Genomic DNA, 18,303 nt, shown 5'->3' on the forward strand with positions numbered 1-18,303 from the left:
TGATTCTCGAGATCTGAACTGTAATTATGAAGTATTTCTAGGTGTATATTCAGGATGCAAAGTGTAAGGAACCTAGAGCTAATGTTAATTTATTACTGACAGCTGTATATATAATAATATATCATGTCTTTTAATCTTACATTCCTTCTGACTTACATCAAGCAATCCTTTCATTCATTAATAAAATCAAGCCTTGCCATTATTCTTAACGATGAAGTCCCATTTTGAATCCGGAGGACTCCTATAATTAAACTCTGTACTTCCATATACCAGACATCTGAAGCTCAAAAAAAAAAAAGATAAATTGAACTTCTTGTTTTACAGACAGGATGAAAAAACATCAGAAAGATGGAGCCCACCTGCTCACAGTCCCACTGGAGCTAAACAGAAAGTCAGGGGAAATGTTTGTGTTTATCTTCTCAGTTCACACTACTACTCTCTTTTTTTTTTTTTTCCTCCTTTTAGTTATAACACCCCCCCCCCACCGCCTCCTGCCACCCCTCCACCATCTTTCCTTTTTTTGAGGCAGTATATTCAAAGGATATGTTTTTAAAGGTCAAGATAAAAATTACAACTAAAAGAAATACAGGCTAACATGTCTCCTCCAATTTTCTGTGCTGTGCCAAAGACTTACACGATTAATCCTGTCAAAAGAAATCTAATCTAATCTTATTACACCAAAGACAAGGTGTCCTTTATAAGTATCATGGCTGGGAACAAGTTGGTGTTCTCTAGTTTCGACTGGTTCAACGCCTCATTCAGTTTACAACCAGTCAGCACCTTGGCAACTTACTCGCTGCACTGCCCTTAGCATTCTCAAAATTTAAACAGCGTTCTTGTTGAAGTCGTCCAGCGCAGGCCACGTATTATCAAACACCCTGGCCATTTTAGAAGATATAGACCCATGATACTTGTAGAAGCAAAATCTTTAAGCTCCTCCACTAATTAATGATCACAAAGTGGAATGATGAGATACGTGGAGATAGGGATCCAGTTATCCCGGCCATCTCTCATCTGGAGACAGAATCAGATTCCAGAGTAGGTGCGAGAGAACTGAGTAAGCAAGTTTCCTATCTGTAACACTAAATCTTACTATGATCGGTTAATTAAATCATGACAAATAACATTCTGTGGCAAGTGGAAGGTGCTCAGCAGAGTTTGGTGAGATGACCACAAGTTCAGTGGTTCAAAGACATTCACTACATCTGAGTGTCTTTGCACTTCTGACTTAAAAATGTTTACTGTAAGGGCGCCTGACTGGCTCAGTGGGTTAAAGCCTCTGCCTTTGGCTCAGGTCACGGTCTCAGGGTCCTGGGATCAAGCCCTGCATCGGGCTCTCTGCTCAGCAGGGAGCCTGCTTCCCTTCCTCTCTCTGCCTGCCTCTCTGCCTACTTGTGATTTCTCTCTCAGTCAAATAAATAAATCTTTCAAAAAAAAAATGTTTACTGTACAGGAGCTCTCGTACAGGAAAGAAAAATACTGAGGTTTTGCTCTAGTGGCTTTTTGAAGTTGCTAATGTTTTCCTATCAGTTCTGTGTCTTACACCTTCTCTGTCTTCAGGAATGAAGGTTCTAATTCATTAACATTGCTATCTGACTGGTTTCTTTCTTTTTTTTTTTTTAAAGATTTTATTTATTTATCAGAGAGAGAAAGGGGGAGAGAGTGAGCACAGGCAGACAGAATGGCAGGCAGAGGCAGAGGGAGAAGCAGGCTCCCTGCCGAGCAAGGAGCCTGATGTGGGACTCGATCCCAGGACGCTGGGATCATGACCTGAGCCGAAGGCAGCTGCTTAACCAACTGAGCCACCCAGGCGTCCCTGACTGGTTTCTTTCTATTGGTTCTGCCTCTTCCCATTACATCAGTGTGGGGAGGAAGAATATCAGTCAGCAGGAGCCATGCTATGCTGCAGTAACAAACAGCCCCAAGGGTTGGTGACTTCCTCACCCTACATATCCACTGTGGGACAGCTGGAGGCTTGGCTCTCTGTTGCTATGCTAAGATGGAGGCTGACAAGGTGGCCACCATTTTGAACACTGCCAGTCATCAAGTCAGCAGGGAAAACGGTACCCTGGAAGCAACTGCACTGACAACTAAATGCTCCCAGGATAGAGGTGACACTCCTACCACGAGCCAGCATCCATCACAGGCCACACCTCTGAGCCAGGAAGAGGGCCACAAAGCTCTACCTAACCTTGTCCTATAAGAGGGACATCGAAAAATAATTGGTGTATTCCAGAAAAGATGACCACAGAAACTTCAGACAGATACACGTATCTTCTCTTGTTGAGAAGTCCCTTATTTTCTCTAGATCACAATTTCCCCACTTTGTTTTTGCCCTCTTCCCTGATCAAATAATTCTCTGGCTTCTGTCCACTTTTGGATTTGTGGATGTTAGTTATTTCTAAAGGAAATTTTCTCTTCAGATAGTTATAAACTAGGATTATTCGTACAGATCAAGAAAAGGAAAGAAATTTGCACACTAATTGTTCTCCCTTTCTCCTCTTCATATATTTCTGGTTTTCCTTATTTTTTTTCTTTTCCCCTTCCACGGTCATCTCCTGCTTAATCTCTTTTATCAAAAAAAAAAAAAAAAACTGCCCAACACTTTATTTTTCCTTCTTCTTAGCTATTTGGTCCAATTGTCAAAGGAGTCTTGTAGATTAGCAGAACTCTCAAACGTTCCTGGTTTCCCAACCCTGCCAATTCAGGCGAATTTGTATCCTGAGATACAGTGAGGAGAATTACTGACCTGTCTGAACAGAGCCCAAGTTTTGCTAGGTATTTCTCTCACTTGAAAATTGAGACCCCAGCCAACTGCAAAGACTTCTAATACATCTGGAAGTCCCCAAGGGCTATCTCAATGAACAAGTCCAATCCATTGCCGTGACGGGAATCTTAGGTGTGCTCCCTTCCTAATGCTCCTAGCCAACCTACTGAGTCCAGACCAAAACACCCTGCTATGTAGCTCCTAATGTACCAAAACAGTCCCGCATTCTCTGTGAAGTTGGATGAAATGCTTCAGTCCCTTTGTATTTTACTTTTTTCGCAGGGGAACCAAAACAAGACTGCTTATAACCCCGGTGTGTATGTCACTAATAAAAACAGAGCCAAATGACAAACACCATGATGCCCGCAGAAGGACTGAGGTCGTGTGACTCCGTGGAGCTACCACGTCAGGCCATAACCCCTAGGATGAATTCTTGCCCTGGAAATCTTCTCTCAAGCAAATAGATTACCCAGGGCTAGCCCTGCCCCTCACCAGTCACACCTGAAGTCCAGCCACAAACCCAGCTAGGACCTCTCCATTTTAGCCAAGAACGCCACAAAAAGCATAGCCCCACAAGCGCAGGAACAAATTCATATGCATAGGGCTGAAGAGTGCCTGTGATCATGGTGAAAAGCCAACTAGGGAGGAGATGGAGTGATGAAGCTAGCAGCAGAGTGGGGCGACGTGGGGAGACACACCGACTTTTTGGCCCAGGCAACCACTGAGAGGACAACGTAGACGCTTTTGGAGGCCGACGCCCCAGACCCAAACCCACCCAGGACCGGGAGTACCCCGAGCAGCCAAAGTACCTTCTCCGCGCCGGCCCAGCCGGAATGCCCCAGGATGCCCGTGGGCGGGGCCTGCGCATCGCCCCGCCCCGCGGCCCGCCACTCGGGTCACCTGACCTGCCCGAGGCTCACGTGATCCGTCCCCAGCGCCGCCATTTTGGAGCTCCGGATAAGGAGGGGAAAAGCGGGGGAAAAGAGGGAAAAGAGCTGGGAGAGAGGTGGGCGAGGACGAGGGCGAGGGCACGGCCGGGCTCCTGGCCGGCCAAAGGAGGCTCGCGGAAGCAGCAGCCGCCGCCCGACCGCAGGTACCGCGCCCCGGGGCCGCCCCTCCGCCCGCAGGTAGCGCCGCCGCCGGCCATGTGCGTCCTCCCCTCAGGCCTCTACCGGCGCCCGCTTCCTCTTCAGCTGGACGACACCGCCCGGTGCTCGCCACATGCCCTAAGTTCCGCGTTCTCTTCCAGTGCTCTTCGCCGCCCACAGCAAGGCCAGCGGAGACCCCGGGCTTGCCCTGCCGCGGGGGGTGGGGGGGGGGAACTGCCGCTCTCGGCATACTGTCACCAGCCTGGTCTGCAGGCGGGCCTTCAAGGCGTTCCTTGCTTCCTTTCCCCCAGCAGATGTGAAACCGCTTAGGGCAGCCGCGATAAAGCTCACGACGGTGTCCTCACCGCATCTCCTGATTACTTTTCTCAGGCCCCATCGCCCCAGCCCTGTAGCCAATTCTTGGTATAGAAAAAGCTAGTGCAGAAAATCCTAGCCTTCTGCCCTTATTACGAACCTTGTCGGTGAAGTGGTGTCCCCAGAGATCACTGAGATCAGCTTTAAAAAAAAGCTCCCACCTTTTAAGACCTGCGGGCATCCGGAGTGAATGGTTTGTGTGGAAGGCCTGGATGATTAATTAGGCGGAGGCCATCATCCCAACCCGTAGGCGATCTTTTTAGTTACTGCGGTGGGCTGTAATTTACTATCAGTCTGCATCTCTTTTATCAGGCAATTACTGGATTTATCACCTCCCTGAGCTTGTACTTTCTTCAGTACTCTGCTTTGACTCAGTGTATGCGTTGCGTTATTGATTAAAAGAGAAAGCCTGGCCCTTCATTCCTTTACCTCACTAACTCGTTTAAAATTAACTTCAGGGGAGGACCAAAGACGTGCTTTCTGCCCTGGCAACGAACTATTTACTTAACCATAATCGATAAGATAGCTGCATTCTAGGAGAAACGGACAGGCATTATTCGATTTTTGAGATTAAGTCTAGTTGGTATAAGAAACAGTAGCAAGGACCAGGGCAGGAAACTGCATTAGAAGATATATAGGTCAATCTGTCCTCTCTTTTCATACCCAATGTGCTTGCAGAACTGTTTGAAGTTTGCAGAATCATCCTTTAGATTGTATTTTTGGTTAAGATTAAAATAACAGTATACAATTTATAGATTTTTATTCATTAGAAAGGTATCAGTAAAACCAATAGTATTTTGAGTCAACTAGTTAAATTCTGAGCTAAAACAAAATACACAATTATTGGGAGAAGTTTCCAGGGCAGTTTTTTTTCCAAACTTGTGCAAAATCATAGTCTACTTGTTAGGGAAATTATGTAAATTTACATCACATGGTTAGATTGCATGAACATTCCTCTGAATTTCTTTTTCACATAGAATATTGGGAAATTTTTCACTGCCAAAAGAAATCATTACTTTGTTTCACCAAGAAAATGAAATGTTTGATACTATATACTTTCATTCTTGGCCACAGCTGAATTCTGAAGATTGATCCAAGGGACTGTGTTAATTTCAGGAATTGATTTGAAAGACATTGGCTCTGCCACTTGACAGCCATGTAACCTTGGGTAAGTCACTTAAACCATACTGAGTGTTTCCTTATTTGTAAAGTTGTGTAACACCCACCTGGCCTGATCCAGAGTGTTACTAAGATCAAACAGGCTGACATGTTTGATATAGCCTTGCTCTGAGGCTGTTACTCTTTTCAGTATTGATTCTTATACATATATGTTCTCACTGAGATTTAAAAGGGAAATTGGTGTATTAAGAAAGGGGATTTAGAATCAGATAGGTCTGGATTCCAATTCTTAAGCCAGTTATTACTTTACATCTGTGAGCCTCAGATTCCTTGAGTGCAAAAAGAGGCTACTATTATCAGAAATAACACGAATACACACGTCTGCATAGGCACTGCCCCCTGGATGGTAGTAAACACTTCAAGGACAAGGATTTCTTCTTACTTATTTTTGTAGTCTCCAGTACTGTGCTTGGCGCATTATAGGTACTTAATAAATGTTAAATCTTAATATTGGTTAATGTTAGTTAGGCCTTATGTCTTCGCCATGGCTGCCAAATTAGAATATTCTCTCAGGCTAGATGCCAACTAAGAAATTTTAGATTAAGAAATTCATGTACTTGTGATATTGATACTGTTTTTTTCTTAGTGGCAATTAATCACATTAAGCTAAGGAGATTTTAATTCAAATAAATTATAGCTGACAGTAAGATAAATCTATAAATGTGTAAGCAATCTCACGGTAATTTTTTATAGACAGTTCATAATTTAGGAACATGAAAGTTCATCCAGTACCAGTCTCTTGTTTTACATCTGAGGAATCTGAATAAAACCCACAGAAACAGTGACTTGCCTAAGGTCACACAGCTGATTGAGGGTACTCTAGAAGAGGAACTTCTGCCTTTTGACTGGAGCAAAAGGAAAGAATGGGAAATTGGTCATTACTTCACACAATCTTTAGTTGGGAAAGAACAAATTGTAAGTCTGAAAGAGAAAGTTCTTTATAAAATAGCAAACTGCCTTTGTACACACACAGAAAATTACAGCCTTTCTCCAGTTCCCCTCAGGCCCACAAGAATTGTTCAACTTGATTTTACTTATGATAACCATATGCTATAACTGAAAGGAACTAATTAGATGTACAAAGAAACCAAGTAGTAAATTATAAGGAAAGAAAGACAACAGAAATAATTTGGTTCTTTTCTTGGGAAAGACATTAATTACAAGCTTGGGCTGTGGAATACAGGTCTCCCCCCACTTTTCAGTTTGCTTTCTGCCATTTCGCTTTTATGAAGGATCTACAAAAGTACCTATTTTCTCTAACTGAAAGAAATCCAAAGATTTCCCTTCTACCAAAAAAAAAAAAAAAGGATGAAAACCAAAAGTAGTTTTTAATCTTTGTTTTGCAGCAAGCCATTAATAGAGGCAGCACATACCCCCGGCAGCAAGAGTGGCCCCACCAAGCTCCTTCCCTGCCCAAGAATTGCATTCAGCATCTCAACATCAAGGCACCAGAGCTTTGAACTGTGTCTGTGAGCATCTGTGCTTTATCTTGATCTGTTTTGTGCATTCGTTAGCAAGGTGTGTCCTGAGGTATCAGAAAAGCCTAAGAGGTTACTTTTGGTTTGGGGAACACGCAAAACTTCTTCCATATAATTTAAGGGTCATTCCTTCTTCACTTGACATCATTTTGGCTTCTAAAAGATCTCATAGGAAATTTCTACTTTCAGGTAGCTGGGGAAGCCTGTCCTGTCGTCTAGGAAAAATTTGAGACTGAGTGGAAGGATTGTAGAACTTTTCTGGCTTGGGATGCAATTTATATTTATTTATTTGTAACAGTTTGGTATATTTTGTCTAATGTTATGTCTAAAGATTCCAAACAAGGAGCTCCCTACTTTACTGATGCCTCTAGTCTTTCCTCTTTCTGTAAATCTTCCTATTCAGCCATATTGGTCTTTTCCCTAACCAGATAATTAGATAGCAGGTTTATTCTTGTTTATGAAAATATAATAATGTTATGGCTGTTTTCCTTGTCAATCTTACCCTTGTGTTAACAGAATTCCAAAAGAGCAACTGAAGCACTCTAATTAGGATAATTCAAGGAGGATGTATTTACAAAGATACTCTTAATAAAGATGTAGGACTTCATAAAGATGTAGGCAAACTACAGGGATAATGCAGTTATCTGATGCTAGCAGTGTCAGGAGAAGGAAGAGTTACCAGAAGCAGAAAAGTCTTGCAGAGCCCCCTGCCTGGAGAGAATGGCCTTCCATTGAACATGGCCAATCCAAGGTGACCTAGAGGGAAGGAACCAAGGACATGAATACCCTGGTCTCACTCTGCTGCATCCCTCTGATCTCCTGTCGTGGCTCCCCACGGGCAACCAGGAACCAGAGGGCATAGGAGTCTAATGATGTAATACCTCCTGAGGCAGAGAACAGAGTGGAGAAAAGGAGACACTGAGCCCAGAGGGACAGATGGTTGACATCTGGCACAGCCGTCTTTTAGAATACAGTGTACCTCCCACCTCTTCATAAAGCTTTTCCTTACCTTCCTAGACCAAAACTAGCTTTTCAGTTTTTATTAGGGTTTGGTCATTAGCTGTTGCCTTCTATTTTGTCATGTGTACTGTTTCATTATTTAAAAGCTGTTAATTTTCTTTTAACTTCTAAATATGTTTGTCCTATCCAGTCAACTCAGTTTTAAACCATGAGTACTGTGATTTTTTTTTCCATAATCATGTTTTGTTTAATGCCTTGCATATAACAGCTTTTACTACAGCTTTTTATTATGAAAAGTTTTAAACATGTACGCAGTAGAAAGAACAGTATGAGGAATTCCTGGGTACTCATCACTCAACTTCAGTTATAAAATTTGCCATTCCTACTTCATCCCACCCTCCACCCACCCCTTTAACCATAATCATTTTTTAAAGTTTCATTTACATTGATCTGTTGAAGGTCATGGATAGTATGACATGTTCATAATCCATGTTGTCATCATCACTGAACCACTGGGATTGTATTTGTACTCCTTTTCATCTCTTTTTTTTTCCTCCCCAAATTTTACTTCACTTGACATGGAATCCCATATATATGTGCACATTGGTGGCCCAAAGTGAAATTTTTGTGAAAATTTAAAGGATTGGCCTTAAGGTCAGCTTAACTCCCTCTTTGTGTATACTTTATCATGAACTGTTTATCTAACCTTTTCTAACAGAGACTTTTGTTTAATGAGACGAGACTTGTACAATTCTGCCATGCAGACTCAAACTGGTTTTTCAGGTGTTTCGTGATGTATTTTATGTTGTCATATCTGTTTTATAGCTGCCATTTCTGTACTTATCCCCAAATGTATGCAGCCTCTAAAATGAGGTACTTACATAAATGTTCAGGGAAAATTGGAGCATCTGCTGCAAATTTCCATTAGCTCTTAATGCCTGAGCAGATACCGCTTTTAAAATCGGAATGTTTTGTCAGTTTCTTTTGTATTAGTCTTTTTCTTCAGATAAAATGAACTCCTCCTCCTCTTCATTTTACTTTCTTTTTAAGGTTACACACTGAAATATCCACAGGGAGCAATTTGCACTGCTCTCTTTCCTATTCTGTCATTAAGTAGAAGAGGGATAACATGAATCACCTTTGTAACCCTGTGGGTATGCAAAGTCTGTTGAGCCAATAGTCACTTGTTAACTTGCAGACTATCAATCAGCCTACATGGATGTCACATTTCATTGAGAAGGACACCTTAGGTCTACAGTAGACCACCAGATCTTGTGCAAGAAACTAAATGTCCAAGGATTCCTGTTACTAACAATTACTTAACTAATTTGCATTTAATAATTGAACCGAAAGAAAAAAAAAAGCCTTGAGTGACCTTAAAGGGAAATCAGTAGTCACAGAAAGAGCCACAGTGCCGTTTGGCCTAAAAATGTGAAATTGTCAGGCAGTAAGGTAACTGACAAAGTCACAAAGGATTTTCCCCAGAGAAATTTTTCCCATACTGATCCCTTCATTAGTGACTTAAGATTTTATAGGGATTTAAAAATATTACTCTTCCTACTTGAGAAAGATGGAAAGGGACTCCATAGTCTTTTGAGAGGTAATGCCCTCGGGTTGTTTAAGGGAGAGAGTAGCTAAAGGGCCAGCCATCTGAGCTGGGGTAGCAGTCACTGTTGTAATGGCTATGGAATGCGTTCCTTTCCACGAATGCAGTTGGACATGGAGAAGAAAACTGATCACATTGGACAAACTATCAGGGAAGGAGGGAAGAAGTAGTACTAAAGAAACCGAGTGTAAAATGTTTGCATTTTTGCCTGATGTGGACCTAGATATAGAAAGTTTGTGTGCCAGAAAGAGCAGAAAAATCAGAGGAAAAGCCATCACTGTTGCCAAGAGTAGATATGGGAGGACTGGCACTGCAGCTGGTCAGAGCACTGGTAGGGTCTAGCAGGAGTTAGGTCTGATCTTGGCAGGGCTGAAGGGCCCTTCCGTGTTGATTCAGCCACCTGGGGGGAGAGAAGCCATTATTCACCTCCTAAAATAAGAATTCAGAGCCTGTAACTGGAGTTTAAGAATAGTATGGTCTTTGGTCTATAGCTGGTGCCACTAAAAATTTTGCTGGCATTTATTGAATGTTGTGAGTAAGACTCCAGAATGCACCTAAAATGTGGAAAAACAAAACTTGTTGCTGGAAAAAAGCCTAAACTGAAAAATGTGATCCAAGTCAACAAATTAATCTCACTTTGAGCCAAAGGAAATGTTTGAAATGAAAGTACTGCCAGGAAATAGAGGATTCAAGATCTAGGCGGAAAGATATTGTGAGTATTTTTTGTTTTGTAACTTCCTTGGCTGTAGTGCATTGCTAGAACTTACAGAGAACCCCTTTTAAGGACTTTGAATATGTAGACCTGAAACACCAGTTGTTTTCCTTCTCTGATACCCCTCTCCCTTTCAGGGAAAAAAAAAAAAAGAATGAAGAACATACATGCATATGAGTAGTAGTTGACCACTAATACGGCTTCTAGGAAAAAACCACAGCATGGTTTGTGGTTTATCTTCAGGAAGATAAATCGAAGGAAGTAAAAGAAGGAACTAGATCATTGCTTTTATGTAGTTTCGTTTGCATAGTACTTCTGAAAATTTACTCTGCCCTTTACAAGAGGTTCACAGCTGTATTTTCATAATTCCAAAGATCTGGGGAGGAAAAACTGTATGGTTTTAATAATAAAATTATAATTATATTTGGTGTAAGAAGTTGTCTCCCAAGAATTGTGTCAATCATGTATTTTGTAGTAACTTGAGGTGGTTCCACATGCCCTGGGAATGCCTATGTTCTTTCAGTCAAGGAATAGGAGTCCTGTTTTTTGGCATTGGGCAAAAGAGAGGGGTACTGATTGGACCCAGCTAGATGTCTAGGGGAAAGAAAGTGAAGAAAAAGGAGTTTCACATTGTTAAAGTTATTTCCAAAGAAAGAAATCGATGGAAAGATCATCATCAGTCTTGATAGGGAACGGCACTCCAAAGAGAAGTTGTGAACAGTTTAAGTCTCTGTTGGGCATACCCAGGTATACTGATACGGAGCTCCCAGGTTAGAGAATACAGAGATTAGCTTAAACTCTAAGATTAGTTTCAATTTCCTGTAATTACATACCTGGGTTACCTATAATCTGGTTATTTCTTTCTGTTGTATGTTATCCTTTCTAGATATGGAAGAAAGCAGCAGTGTTGCCATGTTGGTGCCAGATATTGGAGAACAAGAGGCTCTGTTGACTGCTGAAACTGTCATCAGTTCATCATTGGAAATTGATGAACAAAGAAAAGTTAAAACAGATCCATTAATCCATGTTATCCAGAAGTTAAGCAAGATAGTAGAACATGAAAAGTCACAAAAATGTCTCTTAATTGGGAAGAAACGCTCACGTTCCAGTACTGCAGCACACTCTCTTGAAGCCCAAGAACTTTGCGAGATTCCAGCTAAAGTAACCCAGTCACCTGCTGCCGAGATTAGAAAGACTGAGATGTCACAGATACACTTCACCCCTGGCTCTCTTGCCCAGAATGATGGGAAGGCTATGTCTTACCAGTGTAGCCTTTGCAAGTTTCTGTCGTCATCGTTTTCTGTGTTAAAAGATCATATCAAGCAGCATGGTCACCAGAATGAAGTGATTCTGATGTGCTCGGAGTGCCACATCACATCTAAAAGCCAAGAGGAACTTGAAGCTCACGTGGTAAATGACCATGAAAATGATGCCAACAGTCGCACTCAACCCAAAGCCCTACAGTGTATAAGCCCCTCCAACTCTTTGTCTCAGAGACCCGCAGAAAGAAAGAATGAAACAACTTCTGATACCGCCATGAGTGTGGACAGTCCGCAAGCTCACCCCGCCCAAAATGTACCCGTGACAGAGATGGGTAAGAGGAAGTGGTACGCATATGAACAGTACGGCATGTACCGCTGCTTGTTCTGTAGTTACACCTGTGGCCAGCAGAGAATGTTGAAAACACATGCTTGGAAGCATGCCGGGGAGGTCGATTGCTCCTATCCAATCTTCGAAAATGAAAACGAGCCCCTAGGCTTGCTGGACTCCTCAGTAGCTGCTGAGCCTGGTGGGCTGGACGCAGTAGTCATTGCTATTGGAGACAATGAACTGAGTATCCACAACGGGCCTTCAGTACAAGTACAGATTTGCAGCTCAGAAACATTATCCTCTTCATCTCCTTTGGAACAGAGTGTGGAAGGGGGAGTTCATCTAGGTCAGTCGGTTACTCTTGACCCTAACGAGGAAGAAATGCTGGAGGTGATTTCTGATGTGGAGGAGAATCTGATTGCCGACAGTCTGCTTTCATCTGCACAGAAAATCATTAGTAGCAGCCCAAATAAAAAAGGCCATGTTAACGTGATAGTGGAGCGTCTCCCGAGTGCGGAAGAAACTCTTCCACAGAAGCATTTCCTCATGAATGCTGAAATCGAAGAGGGCAAAAACCTGAACCCAACAGAATCCCAGATCGGGTGTGAAGGAAGAGATGAAGTTTATCGAGCTGATAAATGTACTGTTGATATTGGGGGGCTGATCATAGGCTGGAGCAGTCCAGAGAAGAAAGACAGTGAGTTAATAAACAAAGGACTGGCTGCTGATGAGAACGCCCCACCAGGCCGAAGGAGAACAAATTCTGAGTCTCTCAGACTACACTCGTTAGCCGCAGAAGCCCTCGTCACAATGCCCATACGAGCTGCAGAGCTGACGAGAGCCAACCTCGGGCACTACGGGAACATAAACCTTCTAGATCCAGACACCGGACAAAGGCAAGTAGATAGCACATTGGCGGCATACTCTAAAATGATGTCACCACTCAAAAACTCTGCAGATGGATTAGCAACTTTTAACCAAAGCAACTCAACATTGGTAGCACTCCCGGAGGGTAGGCAGGAATTGTCCGATGGGCAAGTTAAGACAGGCATCAGCATGTCCTTACTGACTGTCATTGAAAAGCTGAGGGAAAGGACAGACCAAAATGCTTCAGATGACGACATTTTGAAGGAGTTGCAGGACAACGCCCAGTGCCAACCAAACAGCGAGGCGAGCCTGTCGGGAAGCAGCGTGGTGGAGTACATCCCCAATGCTGATCGGCCCTACCGCTGCCGCCTGTGTCACTACGCCAGCGGGAACAAGGGCTACATCAAGCAGCACTTGCGAGTCCATCGGCAGAGACAGCCGTATCAGTGTCCTATCTGTGAGCACATAGCTGACAACAGCAAAGATCTGGAAAACCACATGATCAACCACTGTAAAACAAGAATATACCAGTGCAAGCAGTGCGAAGAGTCTTTTCATTATAAGGTAAGCATTGGTTCAGGAAGTCATTCAGAGAACCTTCAAATTTTTAGAGTTAGAAGGAAGCTTGGTAGAGAGAGCCCAACCACCTCATTTTATAGATAAGGAAACTGAGACCTAGGGAAGTTGGATAATTTGCCCAGAGGATCCCAACTGAATTAGTATTAAAATAGGGACTGAAATCTAGGTCATCAGAATTTCTGGTGTAGGATTGTTTTCCCTGCCGACCGCCTCCTTAACAGTTTCTGTGTTTACTGCTTTAGTTTTAGTGCGGATATCTTTTTTTAAATGTGTTGATTTTAAATTGCAGGGTAATTACAAGGGAATGTACGGTGGAGGGACGTACACAAATTTGATTTACACAAATGTAATCCTACATCATCAGTGCAAAAAAATAGCTATTTTTCATCTTCCATGGCCCCAAAATGTAGGTCATTCACTTGAGCTACACAACCAGCCAGTAGTGATCTGTGTCATTGCATGAGGGAAGATAAGCTGTTTTGGACTTAATGAAAGATAGTCAAGTGGAAACAGAGCCACATGTGTTGTTTTATGGGCAGTTTAAGGGACTTTCAAGGACTATTTTGACTGATTTTCATCTTACATGCTACCTTAAAACCAACAACTAGCATGAGATACTGTTTCTGTAAAGGAAACTGGATTGACTCATTACTTTCAAACTTTCCTTCTCTCGTGTTTCAGTTGACTGTTCGGTGGGAGGAAAGTGTGCTTAAAGGGTAGCTAGGATGTAGGCTTTTTCTCTCAGATTCCCCAGAGTTGGAGGTCTAGCTCAGGAATAAAAAAGTCTTTGAGTCTGAGATTTCACTACCTACTTGGATTGCCCTCATGAAAATCCGAAGTGGTCTCAGACTACCAGACAAGCAATGCATCCAGATGGGCAGCAAAAACAGGTTCCCGAAGTTCCTTTGGCTCCTGCACTCTCGATTGTGGAGGTGGGGGAAGAAGATCCCGTGGAGGAACGGTTCCATTTAGGTCTCTCTGGCACATTTAGTTGATACTGAAAGAAAAATTACCAGGAGTCCAGCAAAACAATTGCTGTTTGGATTTATTTTTATGAAAGCATTGGGTTATTCTGAGTGCTCTGCTCTTTCCTCCGCTGGCAGGCCAGTGTGTAAGTAAGTATGCACGTGCCGTGCGTAAGCAGGGGGTAGCAGGGGATTCCTCTCGGAAAAGGCACAAAGAGCTGCCATTTTGATGGACTGTGATTTCCCTAGAGTATTTCTTTCCATAAACTGTCAAATAAGTCAGGTAATCTTTTAGCACATTTGATTTTAAAATACTGATAATGTGTTTTAGGTACTAGGCCGTGAAAGCAATTAACTGCTTCTCCAGTCTCTGAGTAACAGTGCAGGTGTATTTATTGAAGGTTACATGTGAATATTTCTCAATTTTTTTAGAGTCAGCTGAGGAACCATGAGAGAGAGCAACACAGTCTTCCAGATACCTTGTCAGTAGCAACTTCTAATGAGTCAAGGATTGCCGGTGATACAGCTGATGGAAAATGTATTCAGGAAGGTATCCGTGCATTTTTTCTTTTTGGTCCAGGCTGCATGAGTAGTATAGAAAGTTTTCTTAAAAAGCTTAGTTGTCATGTGGGTTAATTTCAGGACTAAAGCTGCCTATATTCTCTCTTTTCATACTGCGGAGTGAATCTTAACCTGTGTTCCTGAGGTATTGAATGAAACACTGTATTAGTAAGTATTCGGCTTCAACACTGTAGGTAAATAATAGGTTGAAATTTATGCTGTCCTGTCAGAGCCAATCCCAGCATAAACCCTTGGGTGACATACCAGCAAGCTGGGGAAGCTTTTGCAAACGGCAGGCTCTCACCTCAAACTTTAAGTGAGGCTTCCTGCTGAGATCTTATTCTTATCCAAGTATGGCTGCCAGATTTCATCTGCATTATTCAAAAAAAAAAAAAAAAACACGCACAAGATCTTTTTATGCACTAGTTAGGTACTAGTTGGCCGAGTTTCTGCTAATAGGAATATTAGAATCAAAAGATTTAATTAGAGTTCCATGAAAAGGCGGATGCCACATCCGGAGAATTAGGGATAAAGCGTAATAAACCGTGCTTCCTTGCATCAGCTCTCTTAAATTGATATACTTTAAGTGTCTCAAGTGCTGTACGTAGTGTTTATGGGAAATAAAACATATTGGGGTGACTTTCCTTTTTAGATTTCCCAAGAATTAAAGTTAGAAACAACTGCAGAGTAAAATGTTTTACCGTAATGTTTCATTAAATTATACCCCAGAAAGCATAACTGATTCAAGAATGTTTCTGAAAGAACTGATTTTGACACCACTGTAGCACCAAAATTCCCTTGTCAAACAGATGTCATCCCTGTAAAACTATCCAAAACAAAAGGAGTTTATGACATAGCATCTGTTTCTGCAATAGATGGCTGAGCTAAAACAGTTTTGTTTCCTTTTTACAAAATAGCCCTAAATGCCTCCTTTTATTTTAATTCATTATGTTTCCATATTCCCCTTTAAAGGAGACATTAAAACATTTGATGTTGTTGGACCATAAATCCCTAATGAAGGAATAAAGTAAATACTACTCAGTGGCACCACCTGCGGTTAATACTAGTGGTGGAATGGCTTTTCTAGCACCATCTTCCAAAGCAGTAGTTTATAAAACTGTCCAAATGGGTTAACAAATTAGAACTCACAATTTTAATAAAAAAGATTAAAATGTCAGCTCAAAATTAAAGTAACCAGTTTGAGCTTTACGGTGATAGCATCTGTCCACCATATCCCCATTTTACAGCATCTTTTCTTAGTGCATTCTGCTATTTCTTGGGGTTAAATGTATGGATTTAAACTGCTTGCCATGTCTGTTTTTCTCTCACTTCATTCCATTTTTCTTCTCTGTGGTAATAGTAAAACGCTTCAGATGACTGATAATCTCCTGCATACTTAAATGTTGACACTTTATTAATTCAATATTAAATCTTCGGAAATCTGGTTGTCAGGCCAAGAAACAAAGTGTTTTGCTCACAAAGAAGGTCAAAGAAATTCATGCCTTGCTAGAACTTCTTTAGCCACTTAATAAAATTAATGAACAAGTTGGGGGATGTGTGCCTCAGTCGTCCCCAGCCTCTGCCTCTCCCCACTCTTATGGGGTTATGTTATAACCTACATTATATAGGACATGTTTTTGACTCTGAGACCCAGTGTAATGGTGTTTCAGACATTCTTTCTGCCAAAAGGCATGGAGTGCCCATCCTGAGCTTGCTGCCAGCAGTCCAGTGAAGGCATCCAGTGCCTGTACAGACTGCAGCCGGGGAGGAAGACAGAACTGTACTGACAGGGGTGTCAGCTAACGTCACAGGTGCTCTCCTAGAGCCATGGGCAAAGCACTTTCATATGGTGCTCCTTCGTGAAATTTAATTAAATTGTTCCTTATTGCAAACATAAAATTCGCAAAGCTTTAGAAATTCGGCATAAACCGAAAACACAGATCTCTGCCCTCAGGGGAGTCTACAGCTAGGGACAGGTCAAGAGATCCGACACAAACATGCCGGTGACACGCAGACTGCAGTGAAGGAAGAATAGAGGGTTCTCTGCTTTCTAAGTAAACCATGCTGGGAGGTTCTAGAATTTCCATTTTGTAGATGAGAAAACTGAGTCCTCACCAGATAAAATGCTTTTGCCCATGATCACCCTGGTACTAGGTGGAAGAGCAAGGACAAAGCCTAGAGTTTTGAACTTTTAAATCTAATATTCTTTCTACTGGAAACAGTTGCTTGAAGTAGCACGGGCTCTCATTCTGTGCTATATTAAGTTTTTCCATCTGTCATTTTTATTAGTTGTCATTGATCTGTAATATTTCTCACACAAAACCATTATCCAATATTTCACACTTCATTTTTTCAGGGTTTTTTTTTTTTTTAACTGAATTTGGAACAGTGCCACTTATAATCAAGTCCAAGTTTTTAACCTACCAATTAAGAGTAATACTTAAATTATAATTATGATCAGTGTGTATATTAATGTTGTAGACTTACACCAGGAAATTAGGACATTTTGTTCTGCCTGGCAAAAGTAGTTACAGGCAAAAGAAAATTTCAATTTTAGAAAGCTTAAATTTAACTTAAGGATTTTCTTTGTTGAATTTTCAGCGTGGGTTTCTTTTGTGCCAGCAGTTTTACGATTCTGTACTGTGTGCTAGTGTTCTACCTAAGCTTCCTTCCTGTTCTGGCTTATTCTCCAGCTTTCCATGCTTGCTTTGTTTCTGAATATAAAGCAGTCAGGCTGTGAATGGCCTACAGATTTTGTGCTTACAGAAGAGTAAAGAGAGTGTTGAATATCTTCAGGAACAGTTTTACATGATCAAGGCATCCAGCTTGTTTTGTCTCCGGCTTACCCTGAATAAAACTACCCAGCCCTGTTGCTGCAGAGTGAGGGTGGTAACATGGCCTCTTTTCCACTGGATCCATGTCTTCTGGATTCCAGAGAGTGGCACACTCACATTAGTGATGACACTTATCCTTGTCACCTGTCGGTTTGCTGAGTATGATTATATGATATTATTTAGCACTGAATAATTCAAGCTGGTTTTTTCCTTCCGTTGTTGCACTGATAGCTGGCTTTCAGTTGTAAAAAAGGAAACCCACAGGGTAAAAAGCTTTAGTCTTTTTATCTAGAGTTTGTTATATATGCCTTGCGGCATACTCTGTAATGTTGTATTAGTGTATGAAATCAAAGCTTGTTGGCAAATCAGTGTTTCCTTAAGACAGTGTATCCAGTATTAGTTAGACCACCTTTCAGATCAACAGTGTATCTCTGGTTAATTCAGCTGCTGCACAGTCAGCAGGGCAGCTGTCATCAAGTTTATTACATTCTAGCATTTTGTACAAGGTAATGCATAAACTAACCCAATGTATTTGTGTTTACAGGTCAAATGATGTTCAGCTTATATCTGCTGATAGTCTAGTTGCAGGAGAACCTGGAAAGCCGTGTTCAAACTTGTTAATTTTAATAAATGGGAAAGCCTTGATTGAAATATTAATACTGTGTGTTACAAATATTCAGTTACAGTGGAAACTGTGTCATTTGTATCTAATCAGTGCATTTCGCTAAAGCTCTCCAATCCC

General features: G+C 41.7%; 2 protein-coding genes across 5 annotated transcripts in view; one reads left to right on the plus strand and one right to left on the minus strand.

Annotated features, from left to right (window-relative positions):
• Positions 1-3,914, minus strand: part of LOC309853271 (uncharacterized protein) — a gene marked incomplete at its 5' end in the record, with an annotated part of 168,954 nt that extends 165,040 nt beyond the window's left edge. The window contains 2 exons of the mRNA XM_082711112.1: positions 3,577-3,718; positions 3,819-3,914. Of these exons, the coding sequence (XP_082567238.1) occupies positions 3,577-3,718; positions 3,819-3,914 (238 nt within the window). The remainder of the gene's footprint in view (positions 1-3,576; positions 3,719-3,818) is intronic.
• Positions 3,649-18,303, plus strand: part of ZNF507 (zinc finger protein 507) — a 41,021-nt gene continuing 26,366 nt past the window's right edge. The window contains exons 1-5 of one of the 4 annotated variants that reach the window (XM_082711098.1): positions 3,649-3,860; positions 5,305-5,398; positions 6,756-6,927; positions 11,052-13,186; positions 14,599-14,716. In XM_082711098.1, coding sequence (XP_082567224.1) covers positions 11,054-13,186; positions 14,599-14,716 — 2,251 coding nt within the window. In that variant the 5' untranslated portion in view covers positions 3,649-3,860; positions 5,305-5,398; positions 6,756-6,927; positions 11,052-11,053. The remainder of the gene's footprint in view (positions 3,861-5,304; positions 5,399-6,755; positions 6,928-11,051; positions 13,187-14,598; positions 14,717-18,303) is intronic. The other 3 variants (XM_082711097.1, XM_082711099.1, XM_082711100.1) reach the window with 3 other exon arrangements.

Source organism: Mustela nivalis (assembly GCF_964662115.1).
Source record: "Mustela nivalis genome assembly, chromosome: 18".
Classification (NCBI taxonomy): Eukaryota; Metazoa; Chordata; class Mammalia; order Carnivora; family Mustelidae; genus Mustela; species Mustela nivalis.